Here is a 26,312-nt window from a genome sequence, read left to right on the forward strand (position 1 = left end):
GTTTATTTATTTATTTTTTTTTTTTAATGTCATTTTGGCTTCTTTCTCAGCTCATGATGAAGGTTTGGAGTCAGGTGAACAGAGGATTTGGGAATCCAAGTTTTCCCACTTCCCTGGCAAAGAGATTCACTACTTTATGGGACACAAAATCATCATAGAGGAGTCATTTGATTCTTATGGTGCCATGATTTGGCCTGCGGTAAGTGCTGATTGAGAGCGCTGAACAAAGTAGCAGTCAACTTAACAATTCATTCACGCCAGTTCCTCAACCTCAGAATGATTTAGGAACATTTTGCATTTGTACAGGCTGTAGCCCTTTGTAAATTCCTAGAAACGCCAGAAGGGAGGCAGCAAATTAATCTCCTTGACAAAACAGTTCTGGAGCTTGGAGCAGGAACAGGTCTACTCTCAATTATCATAACCTTACTTGGTACGTCTTACTATTCTTGTATGGTTATATACTGTACTGTACTAGCATGTTGATTCTTTGTATACGTGAATGAATCCATTTGATCAGTTTTAAATTGTGTCTCTAGGTGCCAAATTAACAGCGACTGATCTGCCAGAAATCTTGAGTAATCTGAGATATAACCTCAATCGGAATACGAGGTGGCTGCGCAGACATGAACCTCAAGTGAAAGAACTGTCCTGGGGTTACGAGTTAGAAAAAACCTTCCCTCGCTCCTTACACCACTATGATTTTGTGCTGGCAGCTGATGTGGTTTACCATCATAACTTCCTCGATGAGCTTCTGGCCACCATGCATCATTTCTGTCAACCTGGCACAACTCTCATCTGGGCCAATAAGATGCGATATCCATCTGACCTGACTTTCTTAGAAAACTTTGAGAACATTTTTCATACCACGCTACTCGCGGAGCTGGTCGAAATAAGAATTTATCGTGCCACATGTAAATCTTCATAAAGAAAAAAACAAAGAATGACAAGAAGACGACACTGAAGAATGTTAAAAGGAAACACAGTTTGGAATTTGAAGCGCCGTCTGCTGGCTGTAATGTGAAATAGACGCTATGAAAACTGAAGTCTTCCACTTACCCCATCTAACCCTATCTCCTCTGATGACACCGTGCATGCCTTGTGAGGTGCCTTTTAGAGAGTAACTCCAGCCACCTGTGAGCCTCTGTGCAACACCAACCGCTACATGCTTTGACGATCTCATTTTTACAGCTCTACAGACAGAATGAGCATGTCCATTATTTCCTAGTAGCTAAGCAAAGCCTGGTGTGTGTGTTTGATGAAACGTAATGGCAGAAAGTTTCTGCATGTGTTTAAATGTGCAGCAATGGCATGTATAGAGGGCTCCGAGATGATGCTAAAAATAGTAACCATGCGGTCGGCGCGGCCATCTTGGAAGTCACTCACTCCAGAGCGCGCACAGAGTACACATCATAGAGTACACATTCACCGATTCGTTTCCGCGTTAGAGGGCTTAGAAGCTTTGATTTTTTAAGAATTTAGACATCTGAAGTGATGGAGCACTACTGTGAAAGTTTGGATAAGCAGGCACGGGAGCGTTATGCTGAGAAGGTACGTTTCATTGGGAATGTGGATCCATACACTGTTAGTGAGAAGGAATGGAAAGCTGACCCCAGCTTGTTGCCGCATAATTATCAATTATTTTTAGTCAGTGAATAAAATGTAGACCTAGTATGTAACTTGTACTAACAGCATGTGTACATAAACATTACTAGGCCTCGATCTTAAATGCCATTTGATGCAACAATGCACTGCAGTAGACATAAGCTACCTAATGTGACAAATATCCATTAATCATTGCTGAAAGTACATAGAAAAGATAAGTTTGTATCACATTTATTTTAGTAACTATGAAATTCAAGACAATTTAACCTACCTGTCACAAAGTGATCAGAACAAATCCGGATACAGTCTAGTCCTAAATTTGATCGGTTAATGGCAGCCAGCCACTGTCGTCTCCTCCGCTCGCTTTTCTCCTGTGCTGCAATTCCCGGGTTTGTCACGACTTCAGGGAGTCTGTGGAAGCTTTTGCCACCCTTTTCCCCCCGGCTACTACAGCCAACAATGACACACGTATTCGGCATTTTGCTTCGCTGAGCAACAACAATGCACTGACACAGCGACGTTTGACTTCCAATATGGCCGCCGCTGGGTTCGCGCTGATCTTGAAGCACTCTATACTAATGGAATAAAGCTCAACGATTCATATTAAACCAGAGTCACTTTAATAAACATTCATTTTGTAACATAGGGAAAGTAGCTTTGCGCAAGTTTTCCAAGCTAATAAAATCTATTGTATTAAATCAAGTTAGTTTATTTGTATAGCACTTTTAACAACATTGCCGCAAAGCAGCTTTACAGAAAAACAAAGACAATATATGAACGAATTTTACCCCGAATAAATTTCTCTACAAGTCTATACATAAAAGTATTTATCTCATCTCTAGCCGCTTTATCCTTCTACAGGGTCGCAGGCAAGCTGGAGCCTATCCCAGCTGACTACGGGCGAAAGGCGGGGTACACCCTGGACAAGTCGCCAGGTCATCACAGGGCTGACACATAGACACAGACAACCATTCACACTCACACCTACGGTCAATTTAGAGTCTAAAAGTATTTATATTTATTATATACATATACAGTGGTATCACATGTTTATACTAATCTCATAATACAGGCAATTTGGATGATGATGTATTTATTTGGGGAGAAAGTGCAGAGAAGTCTGACATTCCAGCAAAAGAGACATCACAGACTGTGTGAATTTAAAGAATGACATCGTTGACTGTGTGAATTTAAAGAATGGCATCATTGATGGTGTGAATGTAAAAAAAATGGCATCATTGATGGTGTGAATTTAAAGAATGGCATCAGTGATGTGAATTTAAAAAAATGGCATCACTGACAGTGTGAATTTTAAAAAAAAAATGCCATCAGTGATGCTGTAAATTTAAAGAATGGCATCAGTGATGATGTGAATTAAAAAAAATTGCATCACTGACTGTGTGAATTTAAAAAAAAAATGCCATCAGTGATGGTGTAAATTTAAAGAATGGCATCATTGACGGTGTGAATTTAAAAAAAAAAAAAACCTCACCGTATGAATTTTTAAAAAATGGCAATTACTGGCGGTGTGAATTTAAAACAAAAAGGCATCATTGATGGTGTGAATTTAAAGAATGGCATCACTGACAGTGTGAATTTTTTAAAAAAATGGCATCAATGATGGTGTGAATTTAAAAAAACCTCACTGTATGAATTTTTAAAAATGGCATCACTGGCGGTGTGAATTTTATTTTTTTTTTAATGGCATCATTGATGGTGTGAATTTAAAGAATAGCATCACTGAATTTTGTAAAAAAAAAAAAAAAAATAGACCACTGACGGTGTGAATTTAAAAAAAAAAGGGCATCACTGATGGTGTGAATTTTTTTTAAAATGGCATCATTGATGATGTGACTTTAAAGAATGGCATCACTGATTGAATTTTGTAAAAAAAAAAAAGATCACTGACGGTGTGAATTTAAAGAATGGCATCACTGACTGTGAATTTTTTTAAAAATGGCATTGTTGACTGTGTGAATTTTAAAAATGGCATCATTGACCATGTGAATTATAAAAAAAATAAATAAATCACATCACGGACAGTGTGAATTTAAAGAACGAGGTCTTGCCAATGTGAGTTTAGCAGATGACATCACAGACAATGTGAAATTATTCATTATTGTCAGTTTTTAGTGCTGGACAATGAAAAGGTTTCATTTAAAAGGACGTTGCTTTTCTTTTGTATAATTAATTGATTAGTGGATGCGGACTATGAAGTTAATTAACATGAGCTGTAGGAGTATGCTGGTTTTTCTCTCTCACTTTAGTTTGAAACAAGTTAATTTTAACCTCCTAAGGCCCAAGCTGTTTTTTTACATGCATTTTTTATTTCTCTTTGTTATTTGGGCTTATTAGAACCTGATTAGAATAAAAACTAAGCATCATCTTTTGATAAGATGTACTTTTAGAGAAAAAGTATGTCCACATATGTGGATTCTTGTTCCGAATTTCCATAAAGTGCTGTCCACGCATGTGACCGCTAAGCCCTAGGAGGATAACCAGATATGGCGAGAGATATCTTACTCGCGTCTACCCAAACAGCCTCTGAGATGTCCTGGGCTACTCTAGGATCATTGCCTACACATGTAAATAATCACATGAGCAGTAAATGATGATGTCACCAGCAGAGGACTTGGACTTTTCCCAAAAAAGGTAGAGTTGGAGCTGAAGAATTGGATTGGTTACAGCTGTATAGACTGGATAGGCAGTCAGTCAGTCAGTCTATAAAGGTCTTCCAAAAGAACAATTCAGGAAAGATTTCTAAGATGATCTTCCCAAATACATCCGTTTGTTTTTAAATATAGGCTCCAAGAGTACTTGGTTTTGTATTTTGAGAAAAGTGGCTTGTTATATGATCATGAGAGAATTTCAGTCAACTAATATCTCATCTCATTATCTCTAGCCGCTTTATCCTTCTACAGGGTCGCAGGCAAGCTGGAGCCTATCCCAGCTGACTATGGGCGAAAGGCGGGGTACACCCTGGACAAGTCGCCAGGTCATCACAGGGCTGACACATAGACACAGACAACCATTCACACTCACATTCACACCTACGGTCAATTTAGAGTCACCAGTTAACCTAACCTGCATGTCTTTGGACTGTGGGGGAAACCGGAGCACCCGGAGGAAACCCACGCGGACACGGGGAGAACATGCAAACTCCGCACAGAAAGGCCCTCGCCGGCCACGGGGCTCGAACCCGGACCTTCTTGCTGTGAGGCGACAGCGCTAACCACTACACCACCGTGCCGCCCTCAACTAATATTAAAGAAAGAAATTGGTCTGAGTGTGTTCGGTACATTAGTGTGGTCGTGTGATGAGATGAGCACAAAGATGCGTTTTTAACAGTGTGGGAATGAAATAAACCTCTCTCTTGAATGAGATGATGGCAGCATTCTTGATTCATGTCTAAAGCCAATGCCAATTTGTAATAATACTAGTACATCTCATTCACACATCATGAGAGTTCTTTTTTTTTTCATAATTTAATTCAAAAAGGTAAACTCTCATTGTCTTTAATCACAACACAAAGGCTTGAAATAGTTCATTAGCCGATTATGACTTATAGCTCATGAAAATCAGAAATCCAGTATCTCAAATTATTAGAATTTTCCAAAGATCAATCAAAAAAGATTTACAATACAGAAAATGTCCAACTTCTGAAAAGTATGCTAATTTATACACTCAGTACTTGGTTGGGGCTCCTTTACCATGAATTACTGTATCAATGCGGTGTGGCATGGAGGCAATGAGCCTGTGGCACTGCTGAGGTGTTATTGAAGCCCAGGTTGCTTTGATAGTGGCCTTCAGATCGTCTGTATTTTTGGGTCGGGTGTTTCTCATCTTCCTCTTGACAATACTCCAGAAATTCTTTATGGGATTCAGGTCAGGGAAGTTGGCTGGCCAATCAAGCACAGTACTATCATGCAGCGGTGGAGACTTGGGGACTTGGACTCGAGTCACTGTTTTCATGACTTGTGACTTGACTTGACTCGGACTTGGAAGTTTAAGACTCGGGATTTGACTTGATTTGACACACGATGACTTGAGTGACTTGAGTGTTATTTCCATCGTGTTTTTATTGTGAAAATAAAATGTAATATGGGCGGCACGGTGGCGTAGTGGTTAGCGCTGTCGCCTCACAGCAAGAAGGTCCTGGGTTCGAGCCCTGTGGCCGGCGAGGGCCTTTCTGTGTGGAGTTTGCATGTTCTCCCCGTGTCCGCGTGGGTTTCCTCCGGGTGCTCCGGTTTCCCCCACAGTCCAAAGACATGCAGGTTAGGTTAACTGGTGGCTCTAAATTGACCGTAGGTGTGAGTGTGAATGGTTGTCTGTGTCTATGTGTCAGCCCTGTGATGACCTGGCGACTTGTCCAGGGTGTACCCCGCCTTTCGCCCGTAGTCAGCTGGGATAGGCTCCAGCTTGCCTGCGACCCTGTAGAAGGATAAAGCGGCTAGAGATAATGAGATGAGATGAGAAAATGTAATATGCACATACTTCAGTAATTTTGATTGCACTGCCGTTGCGTTGTCACCACCCTGTCCATCAGGCTATATACCGGCACGCCCAATGCCACGATGTGTTCACAGATTTCACATCATATCATCATGTCAGCCATCCCAAGAGTCATCACTTTCGGCTTCAAGGGCTACTGCCTAGAAGGTAAACGACGAACGGCGCAGTGCAAGATTTGCAACGTGACGATTTCTGACAGCCAGACCACGACCTCCAATTTCGTCCGGCATTTGAAGATCCATTCTGCCCAGTAAGTTTATTAAAGTGTTGTTATTTGGTGATAGCAGCTAAACTCCTCGTTAGCCAATGTTAGCCACGAGAGTGAGCGGTAGGAGGATTTTAGCCGTTGCAGATGTAGCGAGGGATTCAGTTTATTATTGTGAAATTCTTATGTGAATGCTGGTAAGCAATGTAGTTATGTCAAGTTTAATGATATTGTATATCAGTAGTAGTAAGTTGATTGTGCACTTTGCAGTCGTGATGCTGAATAACATAAGCAGCTTCCTACCCTGTTGTTCTGTTTCAGGGTTAAGCTAATGGTCAGCTTGTGAACATGTACACGTTCATGAGCAGCACAAATTCATGTAAGTGTGTTCGTGTACATTAGCCAGACTGTCCATAGGGCAGAGAGGCAGGGGAGTTTATCATAGCCGTTTGAAATAGCAGTGCAGCAACCTGCACATTTTTTTCGTCACACTACCCGATCAAAAAAGAAAAGAAAACTCCGTCCCACTGCCTATCATGCACTATTGAAAAAAGCGCCACAATTTGGATTCCCCGGCATGCCACTCGCTGTTTGAATACAGGCTAGCAGCAATACTAAACTCTGCAAAACAGGCTGACTGTGCGCGGGAGTCTCGGTTCCCGCTGTAACACAGTGTTACGAAAATAAATTGTGCAGTCATCCAAACCATGAATTTACATTTAGTATATCAGGCTACCAGGCCGCCAAAACAATGGTTTGAATGACTACAATTTAGAGAGCACAACTCTGTAACTGAACAGGTGCATTGGATATTTCCCAGTGAGGTCATTTAAAAAGTCTCTGGGTAATTGTTCAAGGAAAGATGAATCCCGCGCACTGTCCTTTCCGTATTGTTCCCGAAACGTTGCACTTGTGGTAAGCAGGGGCGGTTTTAGGAAATCTGAGGCTCTGGGCAAAGGACAATTTGGAGGCCCCCCTCAACCCATACATTTGTAATAATAATGAGATGATGAATCATACGTACTGACCAGGGCCGTAACTACCATTGAGGACACCGAGGTCATGTCCTCGGCATTTTTTTCCCACGGTATTTTTTTTTTCACTCAGAAATGTGAAATTAATCTCATCTCATCTCATTATCTCTAGCCGCTTTATCCTGTTCTACAGGGTCGCAGGCGAGCTGGAGCCTATCCCAGCTGACTACGGGCAAAAGGCGGGGTACACCCTGGACAAGTCGCCAGATCATCACAGGGCCATATAACACGTGACATCATTAAACACAATTTCTAGCGCGAGAAATACGTGTTGGTAGCACCTAATGCAGGTATATACTGTAATTCCATAGACTGAAGCTTTATCCATAGACACAGTGGGCTGGAAAGCCACTCTGCTCAAGTTGTGTGGCTGAATTCCAAATCGCTTTAACTCCCCTATATAAGTGCACTATTTAAGGTTGGGAATAATAGCTCATGCAGCCTAGATAGTGCGCTACATATTCCGTGTTGTGCCATTTGTAATTCAGCCTGTAGCATCTTCAAGTGTTGGATTTAACAGTAACTATATCCAATAGCCAATCACAAAGCTATTAAGTTGTCACATGTCGCTTCAATCGCGACTGCACTCGTCAACAGTCGGGGGATATGTGCGTGCCCTGTCGGGAGTCGGCTCTGAAATGGGTCGGTTCGGTACCGCGTGGATCGCCGTGGTGTGCGGCTAGCTTAAGTCCATGCTTAATCTGGCTTCTGCAGTAAACAAAGGTCGCACGTTTGACGTCAGGGCAGATTTGTTGTCATTTTTTTGGCGCAGATTGTGACGTTCTAAAACGCAAAACTCCGGTTATCTCTGTCCACACGAAAAGGCATACACGGAGTTTTCAAAAATCTTCACTTTGCCCGGAGTTTTTTTAAATATTCGTTTTTGATGTGTTTTCATGTGGATGACAGGCCAAAACGTAGAAAAATATCTTCGATTTAGCAGATACCCGGCTACGTGGACGGGGTCTCAGTCTCCGAATGGAGCGTTTTAGTCGGTTTTGTCCAATAACCGTCTAGTATTTTGCTATTGAAAAGGGCAGATATTTTTTAAAAAGCAATTGAAGTCCATTCAGGCTCGGCTAGATTGCGTTGTCACTCTCACTCACTCACTCTCACACACACACAAAATACTTTTGTGATCGTGCAGTTTTGAAATTGTTAAAATAAACATGTTCACCTACATGTTCATCTTGTTGGGCTTGTGATTTTGACTCGTTTCCGAAATGTATGAAAAGTCACCATATTAGGACGGGTTTTTTTGGCAAATAAGATGTATCGCAATGTTTGACCTCGGTACTTGAAAAATCCTGGTTACGGCCCTGGTACTGACGAACAATATTTATTGTGAACACATGGAAATGATTGAAAAAACCCCAATAAAGATCACTGAATATCTGAATATAAGCTGTGTGTGTGTGCCTGTCTGTCTATGTGCGCTGCTGTCGGTGTGCCCATCTATCAGTCTCATGGGTGGTGGAAGAACTTGTGTGGAAGAAGGTTGTTAATTTCGGTAGCTTTTCAACAAACTGTTCGCTATCCTTTTTCCTCTTCCTTTTCTCACTGCCACTTAGAAATCGTTTCATTCTGATTTGACTTTAACAAAACATTGTACGAGGGCTCTGCGGCTAGAGCTAGATGGTGCTGGTGCATGTCTTCAGCCCGCTCGCGTCGTTGCCTAGGTTACTTCAGACACTACGGCTCTGAGAAAGAGCGAAGCCGGATAGCTGTGCATGACATCACGTCACATACTGGTGGCTTTGCTTGTGAATCTAGCTGTAGGATTACACGTGAATCATGCTTTATTGCTTTTATTATTTTCGTAGCAATGTGGTTCATGTCGAGTGGAAAATATGTATAATCACAATGAATTATTACATAGTAAATGATGTAGCATGCAGGAAAACAGGAATACCGTAACGCGACGACGAGGCCCCTGATTGGACGAGGCTCAGGGCAATTGCCCGACTTTGCCCAATGGAAAGACCGCCTATGGTGGTAAGGAGGACAGTGCGTTAGCCACGACCGAAACGTTGTGAGCAAAGTTCCTGTGGAAAGGAATGCGCGGGATGCATATTTCATTTAACATTTATTTTCGTAACAATCTATTATAGCGGGAACCAAGACTCCCGCGCTAAAGGCAGCCTCGGAGAGGGAGAGAGCGAGAGAGAGAGCGCTTTTGCACACACCTCTGGAGCTTGTCATATGGGGTATGATGAGGTCACTTTTGCACGGGCGAACAGGTCTTCTTTTTGAGACCTAAATTATGTCTGACACATTTCTCTATCCTTTGGGTTTTTTTTTTTTTTTTTACTGGCGCAAACATACATCGAAGTCACTTCAGGTTTCTCCACGTGTATCTTATTAATAATAATCATCTCATGTGACGTGATTAGAGATTGGAGGAGCTCATGCCCCTGTTAACCCAAGGTGTCGTCCTACCCTCTTTTAACTACGCACATAACAGAATGCCAATTCTCTGTTTATTTTTCTTGTTGGCTGATGACAATGTGAGAAACTTAGTTGGCTTTCAATCTTGCAATCAATTTTGCCATCAATAAATAACTTTGTGACATTATTACTGTTTTGTTTTATGTATTTTACAGAACATGAGTATTTAAAATGCAAATATTTAACAGGTTGGGCACATGTGCCAGGGATGTTTACTGACATTTACTTATGTATTGCCTTTTCAATGTACTGTATTAAATTCATATTCTGCTGCTAAAATTACGCCAATACGCCTAAGGTGACTTAACTTATTATAGGACTTGACTTGACATAGCCTGTGACTTGACTTGACTTCCCCAAGACAAAAAAGACTTGGGACTTACTTAGGACTTGAAGGTTAAGACTTGAGACTTGCACATGTGTGACTTGGTCCCATCTCTGCTATCATGGCCAGCAAACCATTTGATAGTAGTTTTGGCACAATGAGCAGGTGCCAAGTCCTGCTGGAAAAGGAAATCGGCATCTCCATGAAGCTGGTCAACAGACGGAAGCATAAAATGCTCCAAAATCTCCTGGTAGACAGCTGTGTTGACTTTGGACTCGATAAAACACTGTGGACAAACACCAGCACATGGCGTGGCACCCTAAATCACCACAGACTGTGGAAACTTCACACTGGACTTCAAACATCTTGGATTCTGTGCCTCTCCACTCTTACTCCAGACTCAAGGACCTTGACTTCCAAATGAAATGCAAAATTTACTTTCATCTGAAACGAGGACCTTGGACCACTGAGCAACAGTCCAGTTCTTTTTCTCCTTAGCCCAAGTAAGATGTTTCTAATATTGTCTCTGGTTCAGGAGTGACTTAATATTAGGAACATGACAGTTGTAGCCCCTTTCCTGAAGGCGGCTGCGTGGTGGCTCTTGATGTACCGACACCAGCCTCAGTCCATTCCTTGTGAAGCTCTCCCAAGTTCTTGAATCGACTTTGCTCGACAATCCTCTCAAGGCTGCGGTCATCTTTGTTGCTTGTGTACCTTTTCCAGGCAGCTGTTTCAGCAATGACCTTATGTGGCTTATCCTCCTTGTGGAGGGTATCAATTATCATCTTCTGGACAACTCAGGTCAGCAGTCTTCCCTGAGATTGTGGTTGCGTGTACCGAATTAGACCAAGAGATACACAGAGATAAACGTTTGTGATGTACACTGCTATGGTGACTTGACTAACTTTGGGAAAATGAGTATTTAATTCAATTTTATTTGTACAGCACTTTTAACAGTGGACATTGTCACAAAACAGCCTTACAGAAATAGATCAATTTTAAATTTAAAACATTTATCCCTAATGAACAAACTAGAGGCAATGGTGACAAGGAGAAACTCCTCGAGATGACCTGCAGAAGCCTTGAGGGGAAACAGATTCAAAAGTGAACCCATCCTTATCTGGGTGACACCAGATGGTGTGATTGTGAATCACTCTCATACAGATCGTTAAAAGTAACCGCCAAATATCGTGCCACCAAAACAGCTCTGAATTATTAAGGCATAGACTCCATAATAATAATAATAATAATAATAATAAAGACCTCTGAAGGTGTGTTGTGGTACAGTATCTTGCACCAGGATGTTAGTAGCAGATCCTTTAAAGGAATAATCCAGAGTGATATGCTTTCCAGGTCTAATTTCGCATTATTGGGAGTGCATATGTTGAGTTGCTACCACAATCACGTCAATCGGATGTGTTTTGAGACAGTTCGTTTTTTGCGATTTCAACCGGGAAAGCGCTAACACGGCAGTGCGAGGGGCATGTCTTTTTGCCGATACAAAATGCTAGCTTTAAAACCATTGCAAAGCTCAAAACAACATGACAGTTCTGTGGAAGTGAGTAGAGGGTTCCTACAAACAAAACGAAGTGTCCCTAGCTCTGCAAGTGCACGGACAGAGTGTGTAGAAGAGTAAATACAAAGCCAGTACCTTACCTGAAGTTGTTGTTCTCCAGACGCCATCTTCAGGGGAAAGTCCGTAAAAGTCGAGTGCTGAGTGGCGTCTGGAGAACAACTACTTCAGGTAAGGTACTGGCTTTGTATTTACTCTTCTACACATTCTGTCCGCGCACTTGCAGATCTAGGGACACTTCGTTTTGTTTGTAGGAACCCTCTACTCACTTCCACAGAACTGCCATGTTGTTTTGAACTTTGCAATGGTTTTAAAACTAGCGTTTTGTATCGGCAAAAAGACATGCCCCTCGCGCTGCCGTGTTGGCGCTTTCCCGGTTGAAATCGCAAAAAACGAACTCTCAAAACACATCCGATTGACGTGATTGTGGTAGCAACTCAACGTATGCACTCCCAATAATGCGAAAATAGACCTAGAAAGCATATCACTCCAGATTATTCCTTTAAATCCTGAAGGTTTCGAGGTGGACCTTCATGGATCAGACTTGTTTGTCCAGTACGTCCCACAGATGGTCAATTGGATTGAGACCTGGGAAATTTAGAGGCCAAGTCAACACTTTAAACTCATGTTCCTCAAAGCATTCCTGAACAGTTTCTGCAACGTGGCAGGGAGCACCATCCTGCTGAAAGAGGCCACTGCCATTAGGGAATACTGTTACCATGAAGGGGTGTACGTGGTCTGCAACAATATTTAGGTAGGTGTTGTGTCTCGAAGTAAACTCCATATGAATGCCAGGAGCTAAGGTTTTCCAGCAGAACATTGCCTAGATCATCACACTGCCTGCCCTGGCTTGCCTTCTTCCCATAATGCATCCTGGTGCCATCTCTTCCTCAGGTAAGTGATGCACACGCACCCAACCGACCACATGACGTAAAAGAAAATGTCATTCATCAGGCCAGGCCACCTTCTTCCATTACTCCATGGTCCAGTTCAAATACTCATATGCCCACTGTAGGTGCTTTTGGTGGTGGAGAGGGTCAGCATGGGCACTCCGACTGGTCTGCAGCAATGTAGCCCCATATTCAGCAAGCTGCGATGCACTGTGTTCTGCCATCGTTCCATCATAGCCAGCATTAACTTTTACTGCAGCTTGTGCTACAGTAGCTCTTCGGACCAGATGGGCTAGCCTTCGCTCCCCATTTGCATCAATGAGCCTTGGGCACCCATGACCCTGTTGCCAGGTCACCAGTTGTCGTCCTTTGGAAAGCACCAACCACTGCATCCCAAGAACACTCCACAAGACCTGTTGTGTTGGAGATGCTCAGACCCAGTCATCTGATGATGATGGATTCTCTTGTCAATTCGACAGATGAGTAGGCAGACAAGTCATTTGCCAAGGTGGGTCCTTCATCATGGTGCCCCCCGTGGCGAACGTGTTTGCGACGCGCTCCCAACACCGTTTGTCTTTATTGTTTATTTTAGTAATTTTGATTGTGACAAATGCTCAGTGCTTGTACACTAGGATCACCTACAGCAAAGAGACACTTCTGGACATTGGCAAAATTCACCACGGGCCCAGTCCAGTCCTTCTGGACTGTAGCTTTCTTCTCCTCAGGCGCGGTAAGAGAGGCAGGCTACATTCTAGGCTAAAGGCTAGAGCTACAAGACCACCGCTACCTAGCCTTCTGCTAGCTAACGTTCGCTCGCTCGCGAACAAGATGGATGAGCTGAGAACCAGGATAACATCTCAACGTGAGATCAGTGTGTGTTGTGCCCTGATTTTTACGGAAACCTGGACTACTGCAAGCCTACCAGACCCGGCCATTGAACTACAGACCCACTCTATGCACCGTGGAGACCGCACATCTGCTTCCGGTAAAAACAAAGGTGGCGGTATGTGTATTTATGTTAACAACAGATGGTGTACGGACATACAGGTGGTTGAAAAACACTGTTGTGCGGACATTGAAGTGCTGATGGTGAAGTGCAGACCCTTTTATCTACCGAGGGAGTTCAGTGCTGTGTTTATGCTGGCTGTTTATATCCCACCGCGGGCCGACCGCACTACAGCGCTAGGATTACTACATGACATCACTGGCAAACACGAGACCACATACCCAGATGCCATGTTAGTCATGGCCGGGGATTTTAATCATTGCAACCTCAGGACTGTGCTACCAAAGTACCATCAACATGTGAGCTTTCCGACAAGGGACAACAACATCCTGGACCATGTCTACAGCAACGTGAGAAATGGCTACAAGGCTGTGCCCCGTCCCCACTTTGGACAGTCTGACCACATCTGTGTTCCTCTACCCAGCTTACAAGGCCCTTCTCAAACAAGCCCCCCCAGTGAGTAAAACTGTTAAAGTTTGGAATGAAGGGACTGATCTGGTGCTCCAGGACTGCTTCAGTTCTACAAATTGGGATGTGTTTAAGACTGCTGCTTTGAGAGAAGACTGTTCTTCGGATTTAGAGGAATACGAATCTGTGGTCACCAGCTACATTAGCACGTGCATGAATGACATTGTCCCCACCAAACGCTGCAAAATATATCCAAACCAAAAACCTTGGATTAACAGTGAAGTACGCTCCATGCTACATGCATGCTCCACCGCTTTTGCCTCTGGTGACGCAGATGGATATAAAAAGGCCAGATATGACCTACGCAGATCCATCAGGGAAGCCAAGAGGCAGTACAGACTGAAGCTGGAAGGATATTACAACACCTCAGACTCCAGATCCATGTGGCAGGGCCTGCAACACATCAATTTCCAGCAGAAAAACAGCAGGGTCACAGCCAACCATAACATCACCAGATGAGCTGAACGAGTTCTATGCTCGCTTCGACACCCTCAACACCAACCAACGCAGAGGGATTCTACCAGCAGAGGCAGCACAGAGCTCTTCACCTACTGTGACCATAACCGAGGTGAGCAAGGTCTTCAGGAGGACCAACCCCCAAAAGGCAGCCGGCCCTGACATCATCCCCGGCCGTGCTTTGAGGGCCTGCTCCACACAGTTAGCAGAGGTCTTCACAGAAATTTTCAACCTGTCCCTCTCCATGTTGTCTGTGCCCACATGCTTCAAGACCACCACCATAGTGCCCCTCCTAAAGAAAAACAATATAACATGCTTGAATGACTATCGCCCAATTGCACTCACTTCAGTTGTAATGAAGTGTTTTGAGAGGATAGTCACGTCATGCATCAAAAAAAGACATCCCAGACACAATAGACCCCCTTCATTTTGCATATCGTCAGAACCATTCAACTGACGATGCCGTCAATGCAGCCATCCACACAGCCTTGTCACACCTGGAACACAGGGACACCTATGTTCGAATGCTGTAGTCCACAAACAGTTCAGCCTTCAACACCATCATCCCCAGCAGACTGACATCCTCCCTCTGCTGCTGGGTCCTGGACTTTCTCACAAACAGACCCCAGGCTGTCAGAGTCGGTACCAGAACATCCAGCACCAAGACAGTGAGCACAGGGAAACCCCCCCCCCAAGGCTGTGTGCTCAGTCCACTCCTGTACACCCTCCCAGAGTAACACTTCCATCATCAAGTTCGCTGATGACACCACGGTCATTGGGCTGATCACCGGCGGAGATGAAAGAGCCTACAGGGAGGGGGTGGCTCGGATGGTCTCCTGGTGCCAGGAAAATAACCTCTCCTTGAATGCTGAGAAGACCAAGGAGATGATCATTGACCCGAGGAAGAGGAGAGACCAGCACACCTTGCTGTACATCGACGGGACACAGGTGTAGAGGGTGAAAACATTTAAATTCCTCAGAATTCACATCAGTGAGGATCTCACCTGGACATACAACACACAGCAGACCATCAAAAAGGCTCAACAGAGACTCTTCTTCTTGAGGAAGCTGAGGAAATTTGGACTGTCCACCAAACTCCTCAGCAACTTCTACAGGTGCACAGTGGAGAGTGTCCTGACAAATTCCATCACTGTGTGGTACGGGAACTGCACAACTCAGGACAGAAAGGCTCTCCAGCTTGTCATTAAAATGGCACAGTTCATCTGTGGCGCTGTCCTCCCCCCACTACAGGACATTTACAACACCCGGGTCACAAAAAGGGCACAGAGCATCATCAGGGACCAAACACACCCACAACACAGACTATTCACACTCCTACCATCTGGCAGACGCTACAGGAGTGCGAAAGCAAGGACTACTAGACTGACGAACAGTTTTTACCCCCAGGCCATCAGGCTTTTGAACCACGGATTATAAATCGCCATCTACCTCTATATTTGCAATTTTGCACAAGACATTGCACAGTATATCTACCTCTATGTTTGCATATTGTTTGATTGCCCCCTTTTTTTTTTTTAAATGTTATCTTCGTTTATTTTCATTCAACTTTTATAAAGTGCATACGGAATGCAAAATATATTCTATATTTATATATACACACACTTCTTTTTATATTAGTAAGCATAGTTTGGTCGGGCAGTTGCAAAATAAGAATTTCATTACCCAATAATAAACCACTGTGTTATTGTGTATATGACAAACATCTTGAATCTTGAATGTGGGAATGAAGACCGATTTTGAATGCACATGAACGGCCACAGATGCTGCACGGGAAGGAATAGACAGGTGGAGCGCTGTTTCCTCCTCTTTTTCTTCTCATGAATAGCAGCTGCTCTGTTGGCTTCAAAGGCCCTAGTGCCTAACGTGTACTGGTTTCTCCAAAGAGCTCTGTCATGGGCAATTGCTTCCCAGGAGTTGACAATGTTGCAGCTCCTAAGGCTTGCCTTCAGATTGTCCCTGTATCTTTTAAGGGGTTTTCCCTGGTTGCGATGCCCTTGCTTCAGTTGTCCGTACAGCAGCATCTTTGGGATTCTGTTGTCTTCCATGCAGACAACGCGTCCTGTCCATCTTAGCTGGCACTTGACGATCAAGCACTCAATGCTGGGGAGGCCGCACTTCTTCAGGACCTGCAGGTTGGTTACTCCATCCTGTCACTTGATGCTGCAGATATTCCGCAGACATCGTTGATGAAACTGCTCCAGTAGCTGGATATGCCGGCGGTAGGTGGTCCAGGTCTCACAGCAGTAGAGAAGTGCGCTCAGCACCACGGCTTTGTACATGGCAATCTTGGTGGAGAGGCGGATGCCGTGGTCTTGCCAAAGTCTTTTGGTCAGTCAGCCGAAGGCCACACTTGCCTTTCCAATGTGCTGCATCACCTCAGCGTCCAGAGATCCACTACTCGTAATGGTGCTACCCAGGTAGCAGAACTTGTCCACAGTCTTGATCTCTGTGTTGTTAATGACGATGGGAGGAGGTGGTGGCACGTTGGCAGCCTGTGATGGTGAAGGCTGGAACATGGCTTCAGTCTTTTCAAGGCTGATTGTGAGCCTGAATCGTCCACAGGCAGCTGCAAAGCGATCCATTATGTACTACATGTCCTCATGGGAGCATGCACCCAGTGCGCAATCATCTGTGAAGAGGAGCTCATGTAGGATGGCCTCACATGCTTTGGTCTTGGCTTGGAGTCTTCGTAGGTTAGAGAGTTTCCCATCTGTGCAAAACTGAATGTACACCCCTCTGTCACAGCCACTGAGATGCTCAGACCCAGTCATCTAGCCATAACAATTTGGCCCTTGTCAAAGTCACGCAGATCCTTACATAACGACCATCACTGAACAGAGGAGGTGGTCTGAGACACCACTTGGGTCACCTACAATGCAGTCCTTGGCATACTTCCCAGAAAACTGAATACGCATCCACACCAAGATTCAGCTGACTTCAATGACACACATGATTACAGAGACAGCCAAGTCCAGTTGCCTTCTTTAGCATCTATGATTTACCATCATGGGAATTTTTCCTTCTCCCATATCCCTTTCTCCAGCATTGAAGGATCAGGAACCATGTTATTACCCTGCCACTGGGTGTACAACTTTGATGGTTGAGTGAAGAACTGACTCCTGACTTCAGCTTTGCTTGTGTACCTCCTTCGATGGTTCGTACTGCATTCACATCTTCTAGGAGACACCTCACTCAGTCTTGGTAGTCGGACACGGTAGTTCCAGGTGTTCAGCTTTGTTACCATCTTCAATGTCAGGTCAGCTCATGCATTAAGCTCTTGCTCGCAAGGGTTTGTTGCTCAATCTGTGTGCGTCCGTGTGTGTGTGGGGGGGGGTGGGGGGCATAGCATAGCATTTGTGATGTATAGCAGGTGCTGTTTGCAGATATTGGAACATTGAGCTACTAATCGTTTCGGTGTTACTGTAGCATCCCTTTCACTGGCATAGTACACTTGCACAGTAAAACTCTTGTCCATGAGTGTCTTGCTCTTGTTCAGGTAGCCCATTTCTCTTCACCTGATGCGGACCTTGTTAGACTGGGTGACGTCCGATCTGGTATGACTCGTTTTTCTGCCGCTCATTGATGAGGCAGGCAGGTAGCATTAAGGGCCTTGCCTACAGGCCCTCAGTGGAGTTGCTTCAAGCGGGGCACGACCTCCTGCACCAGAGTGCACCAACTCAGTGATATTCTCAACTTAGCTATCCAGTGATTTATTCATTATACATCTCTCTACACATACACAAACAGACTAACATAATGCAACTTCTGTAGAATATTTGGTGTTCAAATAGTTTTATTTAGAATTATCTTCATCATATCACATTTTCCCAATATTTACTGTTAACAAAATAACTTGTCACAACTTTCCACACAGCTCTTGAAGTATAATGGTTATAAAAGTGATACTAGCGCATACTGTGGGCTTTAAATTAAAAGTACATTTTAAAAATATTGGCATTAACTAGTATTCGTTTAAACTTTAGAAATACATGACATCCTTGAATACATCCTAAGCTCTTTGACGCAGCGACAGCGATACGAGACCTGTGACTGCACTCAAGAGGTGGACGGCGTGAAGATTGGAGAGGATTTAAGGCCATCGTTGAGGAGATTGATGTTGGCAAATTCCATGTTGGTGTAACCCTGAATATATAGTTGCAGACTAAACCAAAAACCGTGTCCGTGTTTAAACCAAGCCGGAGAAGGAAACAATTCCATGAGTTCAATGAAATAAAACAATATCCTTAGAAATGTATGGCATCATCTGAAACGTTCACTCCGATGTTCTGGTGAGCAGTACTGATAAGTATAGTACACACCAACAACAAGCAAAGCTTAGAACTTGTTTTTGGCAATAGATGCCAATGGTCTCCCGTTCAGTCATTGTTGAACTGTGGAAACTGAGAACTTCATCTCAACCACAGCTGTGAATCTGACACCGATATTACTGGCTGTAAAGCACCACATTCTCGGGGACAATATTGTGTAAACGGACATTTAAACCATTAAAACTCCATTTGGAAGTTACCAGAAACAGCCAAACAGAACTCAATTATGGAAGTTAGGCATGAGCAGCTTTACTGCATCATGATGAAGAATACAAATAGCATTAATACCACAAAGCTGGATTCATTTGTTAGAAAGCTAAAAAGAACTTGGCATAGGCTTTATAGTGCAGCTCAACACTGTGCTACCTAATGCACAGCTCAAACTCATACTACATCAATGTAAAGGAAAACTCTACCATGAAGCACATTAAACATATTTACACTGAAATATTTGGAATTATCAGTTGATTATAAATATCATCATCATCAAGGTGGAGTTTTCCTTCAAAATGTACGAAATGATACATTCCAGCAGTTTTTTTTATACTAATGGGGGGGTGCTAGTAGATGCCATGAACAAGCTGGTTTTTGTAGAAATTGCTAAATGTGATTATAATAAAACAGCAAGAGGACCAGTGTGCCAAGAGGGGCGGAAAGGAAAAAGAAAAACCTATGTAAGCATATGCAGCAGAAAATAAATAAATTAAAAATACAGTGTGCGCACACACACACACACACACACACACACACACTGCACTACTTTCACTCATAAAAAGGCAACACATGGACTCCATTATACAGTATAAAAGCAAAGTTCAATTTCCTTTTGATATAAGTGGCCAAAAGCAATCCCTTAGACTTTATAAAAAAAAAATAAAAAAACATGCATACATTGTACATATACTGTATATCAGGGAAAAGTAGGTTTACATATATTTATATTGCCTTTATAGCATTGTGTGCACTGTGACCCCAGTTTCTACATTTAAACACAGTTCAGTCTGAAGAGGAGGATACTCTTACACCCTCCAATATTTAATGGAGAATTAAATAAATTGGCACTCCAGAAAAAGAAAAAAAAAAACCCACACAACAACCCTCTACTGCAGTAGATTTAGGACAATATATAACTCAAGAAATGTTGACCAAGCAGCAACTCCTCCCTGTACACATACCAAAAGAGGATATGAAGAATAAAAGTAATGAATAAATCCTCGCCCACAAAATATACAATCAATCATACTCAACAGTAACGGAGAAACCTGTGACTGGAGGATTACGATATGGTAGTAAAATGTAGACGCGTCCCCCATGTGAACTTGCAATTCTGAGTCAAATAGAGTTAAAAAAAACAAAAAAAAACAAAACAAAAAACCCAGCTTAAATGGGATCCACGTTGGACCACATCAAAAAAGTCTTTAAAATCCGGTACTGCATTTCACAGGACAATCCTGCATTATCTGGTTTAAAAAGGTGTGTAGTCTGAGGGATACATGATGGGAAGCCAGTTTTCAGTGTAGTTGGCGCAGTGCATCCAGTCCAGAGACTTCATCAGCTGCAGCACAGACAGAGCAGTTACTCATTTATAACTCAAGCTTTTGGGATAACTTTCAACAATAATACATGGAGGATATTACAAAGTTGTGCAAAGATAGGAGGTTTATCTTGGAGTGGTGAATATATTCATGAGTGACGGTTGAAACTTGGCAGTCGCATGGTCACCAGTGGCGATTAAAAACTGACCAGGACCACTAAAAGTTAAGAGAAGTACGGGGGGGGGGGGGGGGGGGGGGGGTTACAATAAAAATTAAATTAAAAATGTTCCTTCCTTGGAGTACCTTTCTTTCCGTTCCTCAACTCCAAGTTCATGAGTTCTAGTAAAAGTTTAGTTCTAAAGTGCAAAATTCAAAGCCGTTTGAGAGTTTTCAGATTGCTCCACGATATCCACAACTTTCGCAAACTCTGACCTTTCCCATGATTCATTGCTGCATCATAGCGGAAGCCAGGATCTTTCTTCCGCTCCACTGTGTTGACGTTTGTAGCTAACACTAACGGTTAAGAAAGGAACATCAAAGATGGCAAAGATGGTGACACGGGTCCAACTTTCTAACACGCTCTGGAGATAATACGATTAAACGTGCCCCATCCGTCTACCCTCACAGAATGGATAAAAATGACGAAGTTGTGTCCCAACATGAGCTAGACTGACATTGTCAGTTATTTTATTCTTAGCGAGGGCGTTGATGGCAAGGAGTTAAGGAATTACAAAAATCACAGAGACGTACAATTATCTACACAGTAATAAAATTGGCAAAATTGTGTGTAAAAAAAAGAGACGGCGAGTTTGTTTGCTTAAAAGGCTGAGCCTAGCCAGAGCCAAAAAAAAAAAGGCAGGGGGGAAATCCTGCAGTCATGCAGCAGCTATTATCTGGAAGGTTAGCGATTGTATTGGTTTATTAATAACCACATTAACCATAAGCACCTAGATCTAGTCTAATAGAACTCTACCAGCCGACTGTACCGTAATGTCTCTTGTATAGGCTCAAGAAGCAAAAGTGAGGTCAGAGAAGCATTCGCCCCCTTTCACATATCCCACAATCCAGTGTATGGTTGGGAACTTCCAGTAGCCAGGCCCAGGCTGCTCCACACGGTACAAAAACCCAATACTGGGCTACATAATTCAGTTTCGATGTTTAAATATTATTACAGGTCTACATGGTCTCACAGGGTTTTTCCAAGATTAATACTGCTCAAAACGATTGATGACAAATAGGCCATTTGCAGGAATTGGTCACATGTCAATTTTCCTCATAGCAACAAGCCCGTGGTGGGCGAGCTAACTTGACATTCCTTGACAACCATAAGAGTTTGACTGGTGATGCGAAGCAATCCATTTCTATAATAGCTGTTTACCTTTTCTACTTTCTTTTTTGACCCGAATTTTCGTGTACACTTGGAATAAGTTTGTGGTTTTAACTTCTGTCGTAAGTTAAAGCAAATCATTGGCCGTTTAAAAAAAAAAAAAAAAAAAAAAAAAAGCGTTTTTTTGGACTGCAGTTTCTCGCCGCCGGAAGAAATTCACGTGCGAAATGGCGGATTTCTCAGGTATGTTTATAACTTATAATTTCTCCTTTTCTACCTTTATCATTCGCTTAATGTGTGAAGATTCTTGAAAATAAAAAAAAAAAATCTGTTTCCTGTCCACCGGGTGAGCAAAAAAATTTTCAGTCGGGAGGGAGGGATTTTTTTTTTTTTAATATATGGATGGATAAGAAATCGCAATGCTGTGTTTGCTTTTTCTTTCAGTACTTTTTTTTTTATTATTACAAAAGCAGACACATTTAATAAAATATGACAGTTTAATCAACTGTCAAAAAACTTGTACAAAAACTAAGTTAGCATTTTAAATGCTGACTGCAACATTTGCAAAACTTTTACAAAAGGTACTTAAAATGTCCGACACACGGACTTTTTGTAGTTCTAAATCGAGCGTTAGGCCGAGTTCGGATGAAATTACACTATTAAAATGATCACTGAATGATTTGTTTTTCTGAATCTTTACTATTTTGTTGTTCGCTAGAATACCATTTTGCGATTTCACACTGTTTGAAAACTCCGGATCTCCTTCCTTCATGGTTGCTGCCATTTTTTTGTGCCGCATGGCGCATGCGCAGAGCTGATTCAATTCTATATTCTGCACGGAATGCAGGGCTTTCCACAAGCGCCGATTAATTTTCGATTTTAATAAAATTAAATGTTTATCTAACAGACTAACAATAATGTCAAACTGAACCGCACTCATTTAAGTTGTGATTCGCGCTGTTTGTACCGATAATAACCACAAATTCCCCGCCGACTTCGTTGATCAGGGGAGAGTAACTTATCCGCGGCCCCGACATGCGGTGTGCGCGTGCACTCGGCGGAGGCAGTAGTGTGTCGGAGGGAACAGAAGCAGAGATAACGCTTATTTTGTCTCCGGTAAACCAGTCTTCTCTCGTTCAATTACGTGCTGGCATCAAAAGACACCGTTGGTTGTAAATGAAACCAAACTGAGTCGTTGGAGTGTATTTTCATACACAAATGGAGAAATGTTCGCCGAGTGTGTAATTGTGTAGCCGCCACTGCAGACCATTGTCGTTGTTAATTCATAGCATGCTCAGCTGCGTGAATGTGTCATGCACCGAAAACAAGAGATTTACAAGCCAGGAACGCCTCATGATGCAATACGCAAGAAAAGAAAGAAGATTTACTGCCATTTTACTTTGTATTTGAGTAAAGTGAGTAAATAAATGGTCTGTGGAAAATACATTTAATCCTGGGAACTGCGTGCACAGGAGTTTATTTTGTGTTCACTCCCCCCAGCGGCTACTTATTTGTCATGGCTGGCTAGTATGAGCCTTAGTGGAAAGCCCTGGGAATGCGGAAATGTCAAGTTCGATTTTAGATTTACGAACCTGAAAAAAAAGTCGAAAAACCGGTGTTAAAAAAAAAAGAAAAAAAAAAAAAGATATTTTTTATTATATATATATATATATTTTTTTTTTCATTCAACCGCACAAACGGCACTCACCCGGCCGGTGGACCGGAAACAGAACATTTTTTAATAATGGCCTAGCCGCCATTTCGCACATGAATTTCTTTCGGCGGCGACCAACTTGAGTCCAAAAAACTTTTTTTTTACGGCCAATGATTCGCTTTAACTTACGACAGAAGTTAAAACCACAAACTTTTTCCAAGTAAACATGAAAATTCGGGTCCAAAAAAAAAAAACCCCAGTAGAGAAGGTAAAAACAGCTATTATAGAAATGGATTGCTTCGCATCGCCAGTCAAACTCTTATGGTTGTCAAGGAATGTCAAGTTAGCTTGCCCACCACGAGCTTGTTGCTATGGGGAAAATTGACATGTGACCAATTCCTCCAAATGGCCTATTGTAAATGTACACTGTTAATGTTGTTGGCCAGAGTTATAGTGCTGAATAGACGGAACATGTATTGTGTATTTAAAAAAAAAAAAAAAAAAGTGAAAGGCTGTATGGGCGATAATATAAGGATGACTGATTAAAAGCTTCTGTGCTGATGAACTATGGAACCAGTAACTAGACATAAAACCCATCACATTTCAGCTTGCATCTGGTATTTAAACATCAAAACTGATGACAAAATGTAAACGCACAATCATTTTGAGCAGTATCGGGGGGGGGGGGGGGGGGGGTGTCGTCCTGTGAGACCATGTAAACCTATTTGAACATCGAAACTGATTATATATAGCCCAATATTGGTTTCTGTACCATCAGCAGCAGCCTGGGCTTGGCCACCGGGAGTTCCCAACCACGCAGTGGATTGTGGGATGTGTGAACGGGGCGAACAGGCTAACCATTTTAATGCAGATGCAAATGCTGTCAAACTCCGGAAACAAACATAACATACTTAAACAATGATTCCTTGTCTATGTATTTGTCCAAACTTCAACTTCTTAACTCCCCTGATCATTCCAGATATTGGATGGTATTTGGAGGCTGTGTGTTTACACTAGTACTCCAGCACTGGTCGCTCTTGGATTCTCTTGGCTACATGCACTTACTGTTGGTTGCTTTGAATAAAAACATCACCTAAATGACTGTAATGTAGCGTAATGTTTTGAATAACGTACAATATCTAAACATTTACATAGAATTAATGTTGATTAATCCATTTTTGGGCACGTACGTTAAACACTGGGGTGTTATTCAAGTAATTTTTTTTTTGTGTTCGACTAGAGGAAATTTAAAAGGGCCACTTTATTTTGGCCTGGGCCACCAAGAATTCAGGGCCACCGGCCTGAGTGGCGACCAAGCACTGAAGTTCATTTTTAGCCCTGGAGTGAGTGAAGCAAACGAGTGAAAATATTTTCAACATGAGAAGAAACTTCACATCTTTGCACCACCATGTAATGTTCTTTATATTATATGAACACATCCACACACACACAAAAAAACAAACAAACAAAAAACATTATTATACACACAGGACACATTTTCGATGGAATAAAAACATGTACTCTATTCCCTTCTAGCAGGTTTCATTCATTTGGTTCGATAGCATGCAATACTGTTAGCATATCGCTTATCCTATGTATATTACATCACTACCCAGTGGAGAATCAGCGCTGAATATGGTTTACGATATTGCATGGGTGTGAAGACATGATGTCACAAGCTGGAGACGTAAAACTTGCGCACTAGTGAGTGACTGACAATTTGTAAACAAACATAGCCGCCAGGTTTGTCTTGTTAAATATGGAAGACTGAGAATTTTGAAAAAAAGAGAAAGGTGCGTTGAACACCTAAAATGAATAATAATAATAATAATAATGGCTTTTTTTGTGGTACATCAGATGTATTCCAGTCAGCAAGCATGATACTGAACTCATCTTTGAATCGTTCAGGATCATGCTCACTGAATGGAATATATCTGACAGACCACTTAACACCAGCCAATATTAATTAAATGTGTCACTCTTGCCCCTTTTCCACCAAAGCAGTTCCAGGGCTGGTTCGGGGCCAGTGCTTAGTTTGGAACCGGGTTTTCTGTTTCCACTGACAAAGAACTGGCTCTGGGGCCAGAAAAACCGGTTCCAGGCTAGCACCAACTCTCTGCTGGGCCAGAGGAAAGAACCGCTTACGTCAGCGGGGGGGGCGGAGTTGTTAAGACCAACAACAATAACAAGACTGCGAAAGATCGCCATTTTTAAGCGACGAGAAGCCGCAGCTGTACAAACGCGAAGTCATCCATTATTAATGTTGTTGCTGCTGCTTCTTCCGTGTTGTTTTTGCTTCGATATTCGCGCCAAGGTTTATGCAAACGCAGCGACGTATACAGCGACGTAACTGATGTGACTTCCCTTAGTACCGCGAGCTATGGAAAAGCAAACTGGTTCTCAGCTGGCTCGCAAGTTGAATGAGTTGTGAACCAGCACCAGCACCAGCCCCGAACCAGCCCTGGAACTGATTTGGTGGAAAAGGGGTATCAGATCCACGATGTGTTGTGTGAAAAATGTGAGTTTTTCAACACGAAGATAAACTTCCTATCTTCAAACCAACATGTGATTCTTTTTATTATATAGGACACGTTCACAAACAAAAAAGTACCCAAATTTATCAATTAGAAAACTGAATTTGAGGAGAAAATTACTTAATACTAGTGGAATCATGCTGCATGGACAGAATTTTATTTCACAAGATATCTTGGAATAAAGTTGGTTACAATCTAGAACTAGGTTTAATAACCTCAGAGTTGGTGTCCTGTATTCTTCTAATAGGAAATGAGAGATCGTTTCCATGATATTCAAGACATTCTAACTTGCCAAGATATCCTTTTTTTTGCAGTGGAGGTGCATTTCCCAGTAAAACACACATACACATATAAAAATAGGCGCGAGAAAGATCAAGGAGGCACACAAAGTAAT

The 26,312-nt window shown here is 42.5% G+C and overlaps 2 protein-coding genes across 5 annotated transcripts in view; one reads left to right on the forward strand and one right to left on the reverse strand.

The window, feature by feature from the left end:
- Window positions 1-106: 106 nt before the first annotated feature.
- Window positions 107-2,243, forward strand: LOC132865755 (protein-lysine methyltransferase METTL21C-like; the record flags this gene model as incomplete). Its single annotated transcript, XM_060898273.1, has 3 exons — window positions 107-199; window positions 307-430; window positions 537-2,243. Coding segments are annotated over 3 exons (606 nt in total), but the record flags the coding sequence as incomplete, so codon positions are not given.
- A 16,072-nt stretch (window positions 2,244-18,315) lies between these two features.
- tpp2 (tripeptidyl peptidase 2) overlaps window positions 18,316-26,312 on the reverse strand; it is a 64,308-nt gene continuing 56,311 nt past the window's right edge. For all 4 annotated transcript variants that reach the window (XM_060898656.1, XM_060898654.1, XM_060898655.1 and 1 more), the window contains one exon: window positions 18,316-20,423. In XM_060898656.1, coding sequence (XP_060754639.1) covers window positions 20,334-20,423 — 90 coding nt within the window. In that variant the 3' untranslated portion in view covers window positions 18,316-20,333. The remainder of the gene's footprint in view (window positions 20,424-26,312) is intronic.

The sequence above is a fragment of the Neoarius graeffei genome, chromosome 18 (genome assembly GCF_027579695.1).
Source record: "Neoarius graeffei isolate fNeoGra1 chromosome 18, fNeoGra1.pri, whole genome shotgun sequence".
Lineage (NCBI taxonomy): Eukaryota > Metazoa > Chordata > Actinopteri > Siluriformes > Ariidae > Neoarius > Neoarius graeffei.